Genomic DNA, 17,212 nt, shown 5'->3' with positions numbered 1-17,212 from the left:
GTACCCAAGTCAAACCCGCTGTGTGCCTTGGATATATCGGACCAGTTTTGTTTGATTTGCAGGTGTGAAAGCGGACCACGCTGGAGTCTATATGCTACATAATAACTATTTTATTGCCTGACTTGGACCAAAAAATCAAACTAGTGGTGTGAAAGTGCCCTTACTTGAGTAAAAGTTTTGGTTACTCTTCCCACAGTGAGTAAGCATACAAGTGCTTTATGTTGACAATATGACATGATTTGAACAACTCCTATCACATAAACTTGACGATAAAGCAGAAGTTACTATCGCACGTACAAGTTTCCCAAATACTTTTTACTCTTACTTTCGTGGATGACTACTTTGAAGTAACAGCTCTCTTGGCTTCTCTACCCATCTTTGCAAACACCCGTGTACCATGTGTAGTTGTGAGTTTGAGTAATAGTCAGTGTAAAGACGTAGATTACCAGAGGATCTTTGAAATACATGAGCCTCCTGTCGTCCATTGTAAACCATCTCTTCTTGAAGCCCTCCGTGTGCTGAAAAACAAGTGATCGTAGAGTTATTTGGAGGGACAAACCACGATTTCACTTCAAACTTTTAATGACTTCGTAACAGACCTGAAGTTGTCTTTTGTTTCATTTGCACTCATTAAACACACAAACCCTGCAGATTTAGTTAAATTGACGAGACACCCCACAACATGAGATCAGGTCCACGAGAACGAGACAAGATTTTAACATAATTTATAATAAATAATCTCTTCCATCTCACAATTTTGACTTATTGAATACTTTAGTGGTCACTGTAGTACTGCTTTTTGGAACTACAGCTTCCCAAATTGCAAAACTCAACAGCTTTTAACTCTTTTTTTGTTTAAGGTAAAGGTAAATTTGGGTGGAAACAATCTCATAAGAAAATTTTTCTCATGTGTGCGCGATTTCGTGGCAATCTTGCGCCACGAGATCTTGTCCCGTCCCTTTCACCCATTTTGCCAACTCTGGTTTTGACAGGAGGGGCATCTGACTTAAAAATCTGCCAAATGGTTAATGCGAGAGAGAAAAATCTGCAGAATTCTTATGGTAATCCAAACTGAAAGTATTTTATGAGTCCTTGAGTGGAGCATATTCAATCCTTTTATAGGTGTCCTTACGTCTAGACAGGTTCTTTTCACTAATGCTCACAAGTAGGAGCTTTCAGACAACCTTGCACATGTTTATCTAATCATTCGTGGCATCAAAAATATTCAACATATGGAGTTTCAGTTAGTAAACTTGGAGTTACCTTGTGCGATCGCAGAATACTCGAATAATTTAAGATTTTAAGCTTTTTTTTTCATGTGACTGCACTTTGTGTCTCATGTTTCTCTTTCTAGCGCAAACATAACCATGACTGTAGTTACTGTGGATGAAGTGTTTTGCCCAAGGACACAATTGCTGGGTTTTAGATGATATCACAACATTCTATGAACCAATGTTATTTAATAAAAGAGATGGGGGGCAGTTAAAATGAATCTTGTTGAAAAAAAGGCAGATTTGTGTTTCCATATTTAGACTTAGACTTAGACAAACTCGATTGAGCCACAAAGAAAATTATTTGGACACAGTAGCTCACACATCACAGTATAATATAATAAATAGTAAAAAATAAATGGTAATAATAAATTCTAATTAAGTAGCAAAAAAGATAGCAAGAGACTGATGTCATATAAGGCATAATTATATAAATATTATATAAATACAGTGAGTTCTTGTGTCTAGACCAGTGATTCTTAACCGTAGGGTCGAGCCCCAACCACAATCAGTATTATATAATGCATTTAACATGAGATAGGGCCCCAGGTTACTTTGTTCATAAAAACTTGGGCCCCGAGATTGAAAAGGTTAGGACCCCCTCGTTTAGACAATGATAGAAATGTTCAGGTAAAACATTTGGGAATTTACCTTTTGGATATTTCATGGTAAAGTATAATGCAATCAATAGGCGAGTTTCATTGTTGACAAAAGCGCGCGTTGCATGCTGGGAATTATTTTGGTCGGCGGCAAGAAACACTAATTCAACATGACGGACGGAGCGAGAAAGCACGTAAAGGGTATTGATCCTGGTTATTTATCCACTCTAACGGCAGAGGACCCAAGATGATTTGAACAGAAATTGGTCATAAGCATTGACGGACACCAAATCACCCTTTTCAACCCCTACAAAAGGTGGACCAAACCAAATTTCTGGTCGGAATCGCCAACTACCTGGACAAATATTCACTTTGGCGATATCCACAATGACTTGGTGGAAACTCCTGGGCCATTCACAGCAGAAAAGATGAAAACCTCCAAGAGTCTCGATGTGTTGTTGAACTTGTTGGAGTCCACGGTTTGTTAGGATCTTCTACGTTTGCTCTGCGGATGTTTGAAAGCCGTTTAATTCACCGTTAGTGGTTCTTTTCACTCAGAATACGAAAAAGACATTTTCCTTCTTCCGTGCTTCTATTTGTGCATCCGATAATGCAGCAGGAATTTACCATTATCGGGGATAAATACACGAGGTTACACACTGTGTTTGACCACTATCCTGTTTCTTGCCTCTGACCAAAATATTTCCCAGCATGCAACGCGGGCTTTTAATAACAATGACGTCAGCTGAAACTCGCCTATAGGAAAATTATCTGAAATCTGAGAACTACCAACACAATTGCACACCTCTAAATGGTCCAACGTTACCTTAAACAATTTTTTTATAATTTAAAGGAGCTGTATGTAACCTGCGCTTTTAAAAATAGTGCTATAATCACAACCAAACCTGAGTTGCCAGAGCCTTAACCTGCAGATAGACGACACATCCAAGTTTGTTTCATTGTCAGTATATGAACAGAATATGCCTCATGTGAAAGCTCAGAACCTCCAGAATTCCCTCCCTGAGCTGTAGAGGCTGCACTAGCACTGATTCATGACTAGCTGTAGGTGCTGGAATTTAGGGAGTGACCATTCACATCAGAGAGACGCATTTTAGGCTTAAACCAGCTGGATTTCGCCTTTGAAACTGGCAACACAAATGAGAGATTAAAACGAGGCTCATTCTGATTTTGGACTGGATAATCGTCTTTGTCAAACCAAAACATCCATCATGCCCAATGCTTTTATACCTAAGAATAAATCTGCATTGTCTCATTGTTATCAGTAAAAGCTGTATTTGATCTAAACATGTTTACCTCCTAAATGAATCAATCATCAATCAATTTCAAATCTCATAATCGTCTTTGTCTAAGCAAAACATCCATCATGTCCAATGCTTTTATATACCGAAGAATAAATCTGCATGGTCTCATTGTTCTCAGTAAAAGCTGTATTTAATCTGAACATGTTTGTCCTCTAAATCAATATAAAGTCTAGTGTTGTTGGACAAAATGTCATCTAATTTCCATCCACTAAATCTATAATACACAGTACACAGAGTTATTTTGATCTCAAGAATTGCGTATACAATATATTTGTACTGAGGGGGAATACACTGGAATGAAATGACAAACCTTAGGGCCAGTCTTCTCCATGAACCCCTCCTTCATGAAGTTTCGGGTCAGTTTGGGCACCAGCTGCAGACACGGGATAGAGAAGAGAAGAACTGTTAGCTTTTGTTGCCATGGGAACCTGTGGGACCAAAAATCTTTCTCTTTCTGCCCTCTTGGTGCGAAACGTGACAGAAGAAACTCTCTACCTCCTCATCACTCGCTCCGGGGAACGCCACCTGCAGGTAGTGGAAGCGCGCTGCTCGGATAGCGTTGAACCAGTCAACCATTTCCTGAAAAACAAAACAAACAAAAAAAACAAAACATTTTATTATTTACATACACAGTATAGTTACACAATGTTGAGAACTTAGAGCTCAATGCAATGCCGAATGCTTGTTTCCATGGTGATCAGGGCGGGATATCATTGACACGTTGCTGATACGATACATACCTCGATACACAGGCCACGATACAATACATATCTCGATACAGTGAGCTTTAGATTCGATATGATTTGATACGATATATTTCAAATCAATTCGATACGACTCAATAAAAAATAAAAGCTAAATCATGGCTGTGATACTAAAAGTCTTTTTAAACCACGTCTTTGGCAAAGTTCATATAAAACACAAACATTTTAATCATTAAAAAAGTGAAAATGTCAAATGTGTTTCATGAACAAGTTTCCTTCCTCTAAACAAGCAACAAAACTGTAGCGATATAACAAAATAATTTAGTAAAATATACCAAACTAGAAAAGCACTCAGAGAGCGCAGACCTCCGCCAAGGACTACCCCCATTTTTTATATAAATTGTGATAAAATCTGTCTTCTGGATCAGATCCGGATCAGCCTATGGAATATGAAAGAGGATCCCATTGTCCATCCCTGAGTCAAATTTCATGGGGTTTGGTCAATAATTAACTGAGATATTGAGAAATAAAATTTTTGGCCCCATTTACCACAATGTTAACTAACATTTCAAAGTGATCCAGAATCCAGGATTTCTTCCAGATCACCCCCAAAATGAAATCAGTTCTTCCTTTTCACATTTCCAACAAATCCTGAAAATTTCATCAAAATCGGTCCATAACATTTTGAGTTATGTTGCTAACAGACAAACAAACAAACAGACAAACGCCGGCAAAAACATAACCTCCTTGACGGAGGTAAAAATACTTTTGGCGATATATCGATACGGCAGCCCACGATACCGAAACTGTATCACCATATTAATCAATACGATATATTGATATTTCAATATTTTTGCACACCCCTAATGGTGATGTTTTTGCTTTACCTGTAATGTTCCACTGAATGGTATAAACAAATGTGTCTGTTTCCTTGGAGATAAACAGATCACATCAAGTTACAGCCCACAGAGAAAAAATGCTTTTCAATCAACGTAAAAACGCCTGTAATTGTAAACATGCGAGATAATGCCATACAGTGGAACATTCGAGGTAAAGCAATATCATGCGCCGTCCTCCAAAAACGTTACAAATTGCAGCATTACAAACCTGGCCTTAACATTTTGTCGTTTACATACTGTATAGATTTACACACAGACAAACGTTAAAAACTCTATGTAACATTTCTCGTGAACCACCTGCTTTAGGAGATGATATTGCTTTGACTTGAATGTTCCACAGTATGGTATGAAATGTATCTATCTCCATGGAGACAAGCAGGTGATGGAACCAAGTTAAGTTACAGGTCAGATCTGTGGAAAGGCAACCCCGCTCACAGTAAGAATGTACATTTTTTAAACCTATTTTTTATTCATAAAATAAATAAATAAAAGAATATAGAAAATGTAGAAAACTTAAATGCCATACTGTGGAACATTGCAGGCATATAGATAAATAACATCTCCATGGAGACAATCAGACCTGAAAATAGAAAAGTTACATAGTGCAACTTTAAATATTCTGTATGATCTTGTAAAATTTGTATGGATTTTTTGTAAAATAAAAAGTTGATTTATAGAATATTCAAATTAAAAAATAAAAAATTTAAATAAAAAAAAATCATTGCTCTATTTGATCATTTTAAAACAATTTTTTCAAGTTCCTGGGTTGAAGTAAAAATCTGTACATGTTAGATTTTCTGTTATAAAACTAGTTAAAATGAGTGTTGCAATACTATTTCTGTTACTTGCCAAAAAATATAAAATAAGGCGATGAATTTTGTATAATCCTTAGATAGTGAATCTGTCTACTTTACAAATAACGAACTAAAGAAAAAAGCACAACCATTTTCATACTTTTTGTAACTACAGACCTACAAAAGACCACAAAACAGATGCATCCGAATAAAGTTATCTCTCTTTGTCCGTGGTGGGGTGTGAGGTGCGATGCGTTCAGGTGCTATCCGGAGAAACCTGTCTCGAGCTGCTGCAGAGCTGTCAATAAACCCACCACAGAGCCAGATTGACGGACACATGGCAGGGGCGAACTCACTGACCCCCCTGCAGTATCTCTGTTCCACCAGCAGAGGGGGCAGTGTGCTTTAGTTAACACTGAACTATTCACTGTTTTTTTTTATTTTTTTTTCCTGTTTCCAAATTGAGCATTTATTTATTTTTTAACAAATTTGTCTCATCAGATGCTCCTATTTTTAATGGCGTTACATATGTGCAACGCTATATGCTTGTTTCCATGGTGATGTTTTTGCTTTACCTGTTATGTTCCACTGTATGTATGTATCTATTCCCATGGAGATAAAATCATCAGGCCAAGTTACAGCTCAGATCTGCACAGAGGCAAGCCCGCTCACAGTAAGAATGCATGTTTTTGTATTTGAGCAAAAAAAACAACAACAACAAAAACACAAAAAACAAGAAGCAAAACAAGATAATGCCAAATTGTGGAACATGAGACAAAGCTACATGACATATGACGCACCCTCCTCCAGAAAGGTTACAAATTGCACCATTAAAGATACGTAAAGAGAAAGGAGAAGTAAAAGTATTGTATTCTTTTTTTTTTTTTTTTTTTTTTTTGCTTGCAGCGGTCTCGAGTTTCTCACACACACCCAGACAAAAGAACTGGTTTTACTGGACCCACTTCTATCGCTCCAGCTCAAGAATACTGGTGCACATGTAGGTGAGAGGTGTCCTGATTTAAGACCTAAAATTCACGAGCCATTTATACTATTTATCGCCATTCTTAAATCCAGAATATGTCATTTTTTTAGCCCCAAAAATAACAAAAATAAAAAGACGTGTTATAAGTATTCGTGTGTTTGTTGCACCGAAAAACAAACACAACAACAACAAAAAAAAACATGTGTCTTTGCGGTCACTGAGCCCGCATCTCCACAAACATGATTCGTTTCCTTGGAAAAAATGTTGTTCCTCGGGCTATAATCTTCCACAGTATGACATAAAACTTCTCTATCTCCTGGATTTGTGCAGGTGAACCATTTATATTTTACAACATTCACATATATATTTGTAAATATAAATGAATTTTGTAAAATGTTTTCCAAAATCTGCTTGACAATTTGCGTAATAAAGTACATAATAAGAAAAGTACCGTATTGTTTAGACTATAAAGTACACCAGATTATAAGGCGCAGTAGCAATAATGTTGAATTCTCTTGTTTATTTGCATACATAAGGTGCACCGGATTATAAGGCACATTAAGCAAAACAAACAGACGACACTTGAGACTGATCCTTAGCCCAGACATCCACGATCCATTAGCAGATCGTGGTTTAACTCGCCCAGTGTTGCCTCCCTGTCTTGGTGAATGTGTATTATGAATGTGGATGTGGGTGGATTATTTATAAACTATGGTAAGTAAATAAAGGTAGGCAAGAATGATCAGACTTACTATAAACTGTCATTTTTGGTGCAAATTATACTCAAACAGAAATGTATTCAAAATAAAGATGCATTGCGTAACTTTCTTCCATGGGGTAATTGTAATTCCCTTGTCTAGAATGACCCACAGTGGGCACTTGTTTTGAGTCTGTTCATATTAACAATGCAATGTGTTTTCCAATACGCCTGTAAGACAGACACGTATGAAGCCATACCGTGTAACATTCCAGGCATTTCTATGGATGCGGACATATCCCTTATGGAAAAGCTACACAGTGCACCTTTATTTTTATGTTTGTCTTGATTTCTTTCTTTTTTTTTGTACCTTAGCGTCGCTGTGGTACACGAAGATGTTCCGTGTGCTGTTGTCCTTCAGGTAGGTGATCTGTAGACCGCACGGGTTCCCGATCTTCGCCGGTTGGAACGTGGCATTCAGAGTCTCGATCTTCATCACCGCTTTGGGCTCTCGGGCCTGGAACAGTAAAGAGGCGTTACTAGGCCCATCATGATTAATAATATTTCACTTTTAAGGCAGGATTGCTCTAGAATAAAATAAAAATGCTTATAACTTTGGCAGAGAACGTGATAGAACGAAGATTCCAATTGTATTTTGCACAGGTTTTCCCATGATTTCACTTTTTAAGTTTAGGCAAAATGCGTTGAATTGCGTAGGGTGACCAGATTTTAAAAATTCTAAACTGGGACACACAAGTTTGGATGGTTGGTATAAATCCTCGTGAAACCGGGCAACCGCAGTGAGAGTGCTCTGTGTTTACGGAAGTTGTCCAAACATGGACGCGAGCATTGAGCACCTGGAGATTTTAAAGTTCCTCTTGTACCGGAGCCAGAACATGAACAACTTACTTGTTTTAAGGAGGAGATTGAGAAGGACAAGGACGAGGTTTTTGGCCGTGGCGTTTTGTGGGGCAGTGGCAGCGACGTCCGTAGAAAGGAACGTGTGGATGTGGAGACGTAGCCAAGAGTGGTGAGTGGCGATGTGCTTCGCTTCAGTGACAGAGTTCAAAAGCAATTTTTGCCTACTTCAGCGCAGAATAGTGACGTTTGTGGCTTGTTGATAACGTGTAGGTCAGATGTATGTGCTTAGGCTGTTCACACTGAAAGTCAAAAGATCGGATATGTATCGGTTTCAGGACCACATGTTGAAGTGGCCTGGGTCGCATTTGAAAAAAAATCGGATCTGTGTCGTTCAGCCTGTCATTAAAAGATCAGATACAGGTCACATAGGGGCCAAAAAATCGGATTTGGGTCACTTCAGGCTGCAGTCTGAATGTAGCCTTAGAAAGCTCTAAAAAGCTGATTTTGCATGATATGGGCCCTTTAAGTGTTTTGAACTAGACTCTCTCTCTCTAGGTCCCTCTGCATAAATAGAGCTTAAAAGAGAGTCTAAAAACTTTTTGAGGTGACTGTAAAAGCTTGTCAGAGATGTTGGTCATCAAAAAAGTTGTTTTTGTTGTTAACTTTTGTATAAATCTCATAAGACAGAAGACACAGGACTCAAAACTGGGACCGTCTCGAGTAAATAGAAAGGTCTGGTCACCCTATAAATGCATCAAAAGTCATGGGGGTGTCCTGGCAACAGCAGTCTATTCCCCAGCGAGCTACCGCCTAAAATCAAGTCATTTTTACATGAGAAACCCCCACAGTGTGTAGTTTTATTGTTCAATATACAGTATGAAAGCTGGAACAGTATATTTTGGTGATCAATGTTTATCTTGTGAACAATTTTATGTACTAGGAAAAGATTTTTGCTGTAGAGTCCTTCTGGGTTTAACCAACTGGATTTTAGCATTGAAACTAAGGCTGAGTCTGCGTTCTCATTGGATCTTGAGAACAAAAACAACAAATTATAACATCAACAGCTTGGTCTTGATCATCATGTCTAATGTTTTTGTAATTAAAGGGTCTGTATCTGATTTTTCTTGGCAAGATAAACGCTCGTCACATCATGCATTGTGTGGTAAAAGCTGAAATTTTGGTCTTAAAATGTTCATAGTAACCCGCTCTACATGATCCTGATTTGATCCTGTGTATTTCTTTCGCTATTTTGTCCATAAATAAAAATATGAGCATTAATAACAGACAAATCAGTGCCTTCTTTCACCGTGGTCTCTCCTGCTCACTTTAGCTTTGATAATCGGGGTCGGAATTTCAAATATGGAACTCGACACCAAATTCGCTCCTATAACTATAGCCTCAGTGAGCTTCATTTGACTGGGGCTGAATGCTATGGGTGACCTCCAATTCTTTAAGGTTGTATGGAGGACTCTTTTTAGTTTCAAATTGTCAATGAAAGTTCAGAGAAGTATAGAGATGCAATAGTCTTGTAATTATGATGACCAGAAACAAAAAAAAAAGAATGAAAATCCATTAACTGTGAATGTGATGGGGCCAGATAAACTTTATCTATTGGCTGTTAGGTTGTCAGTCAAACTCTGTACGATTCTAACGTAACTGTCAGTAACTCTGTACGACGTTTCTAACGTAACTGTGACTTGCCGATGGGCACGCTGCAAAAGAAAGTCAGGATCACTGAAAGAAGAAGAGAAGGGGAAAGGAGCGAACCAAACTAAGATATTCATGATTCGTTACTTTACATAGGCGTTGCGTCAGTAAATGACTTCTCTTCAGCAGTTCATTCAGCAATTCTAAACGCTCACTGGCTGTAAACAAGCATGATTTCTAGCATAAGGAGGGGGCGGGAGGAGTCATTTCTACTTAGGGAGCTGTGGAGGAGACGGGTCACGCATAGCCAGGCTGGTACCACCTAGTGCCTCCGCTCAATTTCATTTCTGTCCAGCGACTAGGTCAGGAATCGGAATACACTAACCAATCAGGGAATACCAATCAGGGAAGAGCTGTGAAGCCATGACGTCAAACTTGAACGCCTGTCTGGGTCGCTTTTGTGGTACAGCACAACAGTAAATAAAGCGTCGAGATGGATGTAGACGACACAAACTTCGCAGTATTATTGCACCTTTAATTCGCAAGTTCACCTCGCAGAAACAGCAATGATCGCTGACAGACATGTTCTCTCTCTGCTTTGTTTGCCGTTTTGCCGGCAATTACTTGGACACCACTAAGTGTTCTGGTGCATTACATACGTCACGACCAAATAGCAGCGATTGGTTAAATAAAAAAGTACCCGCCTTCCATCGACCAAACGAATTCTAATGCTGTGAGGTCAGACGGTTTCCGCTAAGTGAAACCGGCTGAAGAATCAGGCTGGGTCATGCATGTGCATCATCTGAAAAAGGACAAACTGTCATTGTATTTCTCTTTCCTTGGAAAATCCTCTATATAACCTTTTATACAGTCTATGGAAATAACCAACTCTATCCCACACAGTTGTTTCCATGTCATGCCACAAGAGAGGATTATGATCCAAAGTAAAACATGCTTCTGACTCAGGTTTGAAAGCAGGTCGAACAAAACAGCGTTATACTTGTTATCTGTTTTTATCATTCTGAGTATGTTTTGCATTGTCACCGCTGATACTCACATCCTGCTTGTTGAAGTACTTGAGCGCCCCCTCCCTCTCGGAAAGGATGAACTTTCGGCTGAGGAACTGGCCGTTGTCTCTGCCCCGTTTCCATAGGAACCCCTCTCTGTAACCTAGCAGGGGAGAGAGACAGAGACAGAGACAGAGAGATGAAGGGACGGAGGGAGGGAGAGAGAGACAGGGCGGGGGGAGAGTCAAATATCAGTGCTGTGAGAACAATCTGATTTCCCTTTGTTGGTTTCCTCTTGTTGTTACCGGAAAACAAAATCTATATATGATTTTCTTCAAAAGGACAACAATAAAAACACATGAATATTTTAACATTCAAAACATCATTAACCCAATATTGTCTCATGGGACTCATTGTTTAAGCCCTAGACTTTAAGCTGCAATATGTAACTTTTCTCTGGAGTCCACTATCTGCTTGTTTCCACGGGGATGTTATTGCTCTACCTGGAATGTTCCACAGTGCAGCATTAAACATTCTGTATATAGCTTCAAGGAGACAAGGAGGTGACTACTAATTGAATAACGCAGGATACACACCTTAATGCCATACTGTGGAGCATTCCAGGCTAAGCAATGACATCTCCATGGAGACAGACAAGCATGAAGCAGACCCTCCACAAGAAAAGTGACATAAAGCGCCTTTAACTGAACAATCAATACCACCATATCAAAAGGGAATGACTATGTTGCAATGGGTTAAGTTTATTCCCATCAACCACTGGATTGTCGGTTCAAACTTCATCAGACTGAATTCTGTCATTGTGTCTTTTGGCCAAACAGTCATGTACACTGCCTACAATATACATAGCTGTACTAATAAGTATAAATATATCCTCTACTCAGAAAGACTAAAAATAAACACATTCAGTTCCTGTTTTATGGTTGAAAATGTGTATGTGTAAAAAAGATGTGTATGTACTTTAAAATTATATATATATTTTTATATTTACTTACTTATATATATATATATATATATATATATATATATATATATATATATATATATATATATATTTTTTTTTTAACTTTTTATTATTATTGTTGTTGTTTTTACATTTTACTTGTTTTTATTTATTTTTTTTTACATTTTTATGTTTTTACATGTACTTGGCTATTTAGCATTTTACATTATTTTTATTTATACTTTATACTTACATTGTGTGTTTTTTTATTTTATATATATTAATTTTTTTTTTTATTTACATTTTATTCATTTATTTATTTTTTGTTTTTTATTCTATACATAATTATTTATTATTTATTTTTTGTATTTAAATTTTTACATTGTTAACACTGTGCATTTATTTTTTTTTATTTTATATATATTTTAATTATTTATTTATTTATTTTTATTTACACTGTACATTTTACTTCTTTTTTAAAAATTATTATTATTATTATTATTTTTTTTTTTTACATTGTGGTTTACATATTGACATTGTGCGTTTTTTGTTTTTTTCTCCTCATTGTGTTTTTCATTGTGTCTTTCTGAACACAGTCCATATAACAAAGGAAACATAGGAGCTGTAATGAGAGGACACTCTGCCTCTTGCTGTAATCCGAAGCCTCATTTTCAATCATTTGCTAATCCTGACCAAGAGGATGTGAAAGTCAATGTAGCATGAAACCACTGCATATGGACATTTAGACTGGGACTATTTTACTTCGTACTATTTTTAGACCTCCATTTTGTCGTCTTTTGTCTATTTTGATGTCACAGTCCATTTCACAAAAGTAAAATTTGTGGTTACTGTGTGAGTAAGTCTGTACATGACAAAAGCTTTATGTGAATATGAAATGAAATGAAAAAAGCAAAGGATCATGGCCTTTGCAGTTCCTTGTTTTTTTTTTTTTTACCTATTGTTAACTACCACTTTAACTATTCATTTTAGCGAAGAGACTTGTAGTTCGATATATTGTGATGGTCCATGATTTTATTGTGAGACCTCTTGCGATACAATATCACGATATTTCGGTTATTGTTACATTTACGACAGTTACTCTTTAAGTTACTTCTTACTTGAGTAATTTCTTGGACCACTAACTTTGTAATTCTACTTGAGTAGGCCTAATATTATTTTTGAAGTAACCTTACTCTTATTTCAGTATAATCTTTGGCTACTCCACCCACCACTGGTCCATTTCTATGTACAGTCTTGAGCAGAGGTGAGACCAAGTCATTGTTTTGCAAGTCTCAAGAAAGTGTCAAGTCTTTGACCTCAAGTCTTTAACCTCAAGTCTTTGACCTCAAGTCCCAAGTCATATACAGGTAAGTCCAAGTCGAGTCTCGAGTCACTGACCCATAAGTCCAAGTCAAGTCCAAGTCGTCTGCTTTGAGCTTCAAGTCATTTCAAGTCTTTAAATCAAATACTTTAAAAATCATAGTATATTTACATATGAGTGGCTTCCTGTGAGCTTCAGGATAGATTTTAAAGTTCTTTTATTAGTTTATAAAGCTCTTAATGATCTTAGTCCTATTTATTTATCATATGAGCCCTCTCGGACTCTCAGGTCCTCAGGTAGTCGTCTTTTAACTGTCCCAAGAGTCCAAACTAAAACTCACGTCATGAGGCGTCATTCAGCTTTTACGGCCCCCGTTTGTAGAACAGTCTACCTGAGGATCTGAGGTTTGCTGCGAGTGTTCATATTTTTAAAAGTAAACTTAAAACATATCTTTTTAATTTAGCTTTTAATTGAAACTTTTATCTGTTTTAATTAAATTATTATTAATATTATTATTATTATTCTGAAACGTGATCCCTGTATTAGTGTGCCCATTCATATTTCAGTCTTTTTGTCAATTCTTCTGGATGCAAATAAATTGAAAATAATGCTATTATTAAAACGTAAATAAATATATAAAAACGCGAAAGTGGATATTTTCCTCAAGCCTTAACACAGTCAATGTTTTTTCTAAGAGGATGTGAAACTCAGTGTAGCACGAAACCGCCACATATGGAGATCTGATTGGAACTATTTTACACTGCTCTATTTTTAGCGCCGCACTTTGTTGTCTTTTGTCTATTTTGGTGGAATCCTCAGCCCCCAGCGCCTGTTTCTATAATCTGGGTTCTATTTCTGTGAGAGGATGATGTCAAAAGCGTGCAGTTCAATGGACGTGACTCACCACAATTAAACACGGTGACTCTATGGAGATTTCTAAATCTGTTTGATAATAACGGGTTGTAAAAGGAAAATGAATTATTAACTGGTGAAGATAAGGTTGCCATAAAATAAGGTCGCCAGATAAAAGATTAGAATATAGCTTACTCATACTGCATAGCGTTTCATGGTCAATAAACTATTCACTAAACAACCTGAATTAGTTACTTGAGTTAGCACAATCTTAAAAGGTGCATTGTGTAACTTTTTACGGTGGAGGATCCGTTAAATGCTTTTCTCACTTTCTATCAGAGGTGGGTCCAAGCCGTTGTTTTGCAAATCTCAAGTAAGTCTCAAGTCTTTGATCTCAAGTCCAAGTCAAGTCCTGAGGCAAATCCAGGTAAGTCCAAGTCAAATCTCGAGTCACTGGTCCATAAGTCCAAGTCAAGTCCAAGTCGGCTGCTTTGAGCTTTAAGTCATTTCAAGTCTTTAAACCAAAGTACCAAATATAGTTTAGATTTTTGCAATTGATATGAATTTTAAACTAAATTGTATTTATAAAGTCATAGTGTATTTATATATGAGTATCTATAGAATATATAAGAGTTGTAGAAATGTAATTTTTTTTTCTTTTTAAATGTCTTGACTATCCTGATTCATCAGCCTCGCAGCATCAGAATTTGTTCGCTCGACGGTAGGCAGGTACTTTTTTTCATTTAACTAATCGCTGCTATTTGGTTGTGATGTATGTAATGTGTCGCTAACAGGGCTAACTGGTATATATTAAGCTTTTCCCAAATCCTGTAGGAAGAAGGACAATATCGTCTTTCCCCCTTGATAAAATTCACCAAACATTCTCTTTGTTCTGGTCTTAAGTCCTCAATCTTGGGAATCGTTGCCAACACAGAATGTCGGGCTCTTCGCTGATTGGCTGGTGCTTGAACTCGTACTTCTGGGGTTTTTGCAAACTGTCTAGTGTATTATGATTCCTGATCTAGTTGCTGGAGAGAAATGAAATTGAACAGAGGCACCAGGTGGTGCCAACCTGGCTATATTTTGACAAGATCTTAGTGTGAATCCTTACAGTCAGAACAGAAAGAATTCAGATTTAAAAGTGCATCTCAGGTCTTCTCAAGTCTGAGTCAAGTCCTAAGTCTCTGACATTCAAGTCCAAGTCAAGTTCCAAGTCTAAGTCCATTTTATCAAATCAAGTCTCAAGTCCTAAAAATAATGACTCAAGTCTGACTGGAGTCCAAGTCACAACTCACATGTCCCCACCTCTGCTTTCTATCATCATGGAAACCAAACCAGACCAAGTTACAGGTCAGATCTGTGGAGAGGTGACCTCGCTCACAGTCAGAATGCCTGTTTTCTAAGTATTTTTGAGCTATAAAACCACTTGTAACTAAATAAATGTAAAGTAGAGCTGTTTAATGTCATACTGTGGAACATTCCAGGCAGAGCAATGACATATCCATAGAAACAAACAATTTTAGAATCTTGGTTGCAGAGTGAGCTTTCCTCAAACTGTGCCTACAATCAATCTTTGTCAAACATTTGAGCAACTGTAAACACAAGAGCACTGTCGAAGCTGAGGCTGGTTTATAGTCCAGCGTCAGGTCCCGCTCTAGTAAAGGCGTATGGGCATTCAAAATACAGTTGAGCACTTCCTGTATTGCCACGTGGTTTGTGTGTTAAAACTGTGTGAATGAAGCAAAACACAACTTCAGGTGTATTTGTGATGAGGAAACTACAGGCTTCCCACTCTTTTTCACTAACAAAATGTCTAAATTTTTCCATGACTCTTTCATGACCTAAAGTGAATTTTCCATGACTTTGTGACACCTACATGTGCAGAATTGATCAGACTTTTAAGGCTAAATATGAAATGTTAACCCTTTCCACTCAACTTATGTTTTGGGATTATAGTTTTTAACATTCTAGTGAAAGATTCGAATGAAAGAGATACTAAAATTCCATGACTTTCCCAAAACTTTCATTGATTTTACAAAACTCCATGACTTTGTATAAGTCAACAAGTCAATTTCGATGACTTTTCCAGGATTTTCATGACTGTTGGAACCCTGAAACTACATGATAACATACTGTAGATCAGAAAATAACATAATATAAAAAATATCATTTGGGTTCATATGCAGACTTACTGTTTTTAATCTGTTGTCCTTGAGTTTTTCTGCACAAACCAGTCATATCTCTTGCGGAAATTCGTCTTGTAGTAGTTTTTCGGCTGAGATGTACGTACACGGCACAAACACAGGAAGCACCACAAGCTCTCTGATTGGATTTCATGTTAGGGTGATCAGACGGCCCCATTTACCCGGGACAGTCCCAGTTTTGAGCCCTCTGTCCCCTGTCCCAGCAGATTTATCCAAAAACATTGATTTCCTTTGTGCCTTTAGCTGTTAATCTGCTAAACTCATAGTGCAGGTAAAAAATAAAAGTAAAAGGCTTAGGGGACATGCAATCCAAACTACACACAGGCTTAGGGAGTGTGCAATTACTAACAGAATACAAGATTGCAAAGGTCATGTTGGTGCATCATTCGTGGTCATACTTGGTCTCTTATTTATGTCCTATAGTGAATGTTTGCATGTTGCTTTTGTTATTGTGTTGTCCTTTTTTTGGATAAAGCATGTGATCCCCTGTTCCAAGACAAATTTCTCTCATGGGAGACAATAAAGGATTATCTTATCTTATTTGCACCAGTTTTACACAAGAAATGTCCCAGGTGTCCCTATTTTTGACCAATTTGATCCCTGCCAACAGTAAAAAGAGGCATAACTTGTCACTTGTTTAGGTAAAATACAGAAAAGCTGCTCAAAATGACCAAAACACACAAAAAAATTCACTATACTGACTCAAACGTTTATCATGAATGGGCCGAGTGCAGAACAGTTTTCCTTAATTACGCACTTGTTTGCCTATTTTATTATTACCAAACACGCCAAACCTGGTCAGCCTATTTCATGTGTGTCTGGGAGCTGTGCAGTACATCTGTGTAGAGCTGATGCTGCATCATAAACCAGCCTTAACAACAGACGAGCAAAAGGACCATCTCTCCCCTTTTCTTTTTCATGAATAACTTTCAGAAATGTGAAAATTGGTGACCAGATTTTTCGAAAATTGACCAGAAATCAAAAATTGTTCTGCACTCAGCCCTTTCATGACTAAAATGTGTCAGTTTAGTCACATTTTCTTTGTGTTTTGGTCATTTTTAAGCAGCTTTTCTGTATTTTACCTAAAGAAA

At 37.4% G+C, this 17,212-nt stretch overlaps 1 protein-coding gene across 3 annotated transcripts in view; it reads right to left on the bottom strand.

Moving 5' to 3' along the window:
- LOC110173692 (arf-GAP with dual PH domain-containing protein 1) overlaps positions 1-17,212 on the bottom strand; it is an 89,809-nt gene that overhangs the window by 4,676 nt on the left and 67,921 nt on the right. For all 3 annotated transcript variants that reach the window (XM_020939712.2, XM_055150430.1, XM_055150432.1), the window contains 5 exons: positions 10,834-10,946; positions 7,639-7,785; positions 3,688-3,771; positions 3,503-3,565; positions 447-518 (listed from right to left, as the gene is read on the bottom strand). In XM_020939712.2, coding sequence (XP_020795371.1) covers positions 447-518; positions 3,503-3,565; positions 3,688-3,771; positions 7,639-7,785; positions 10,834-10,946 — 479 coding nt within the window. The remainder of the gene's footprint in view (positions 1-446; positions 519-3,502; positions 3,566-3,687; positions 3,772-7,638; positions 7,786-10,833; positions 10,947-17,212) is intronic.

The sequence above is a fragment of the Boleophthalmus pectinirostris genome, unplaced genomic scaffold, assembly GCF_026225935.1.
Source record: "Boleophthalmus pectinirostris isolate CB_2022bp ecotype Guang Dong unplaced genomic scaffold, ASM2622593v1 HiC_scaffold_14, whole genome shotgun sequence".
NCBI classification, from domain to species: Eukaryota; Metazoa; Chordata; class Actinopteri; order Gobiiformes; family Gobiidae; genus Boleophthalmus; species Boleophthalmus pectinirostris.
This window is presented reverse-complemented; position numbering and strand designations above follow the sequence as displayed.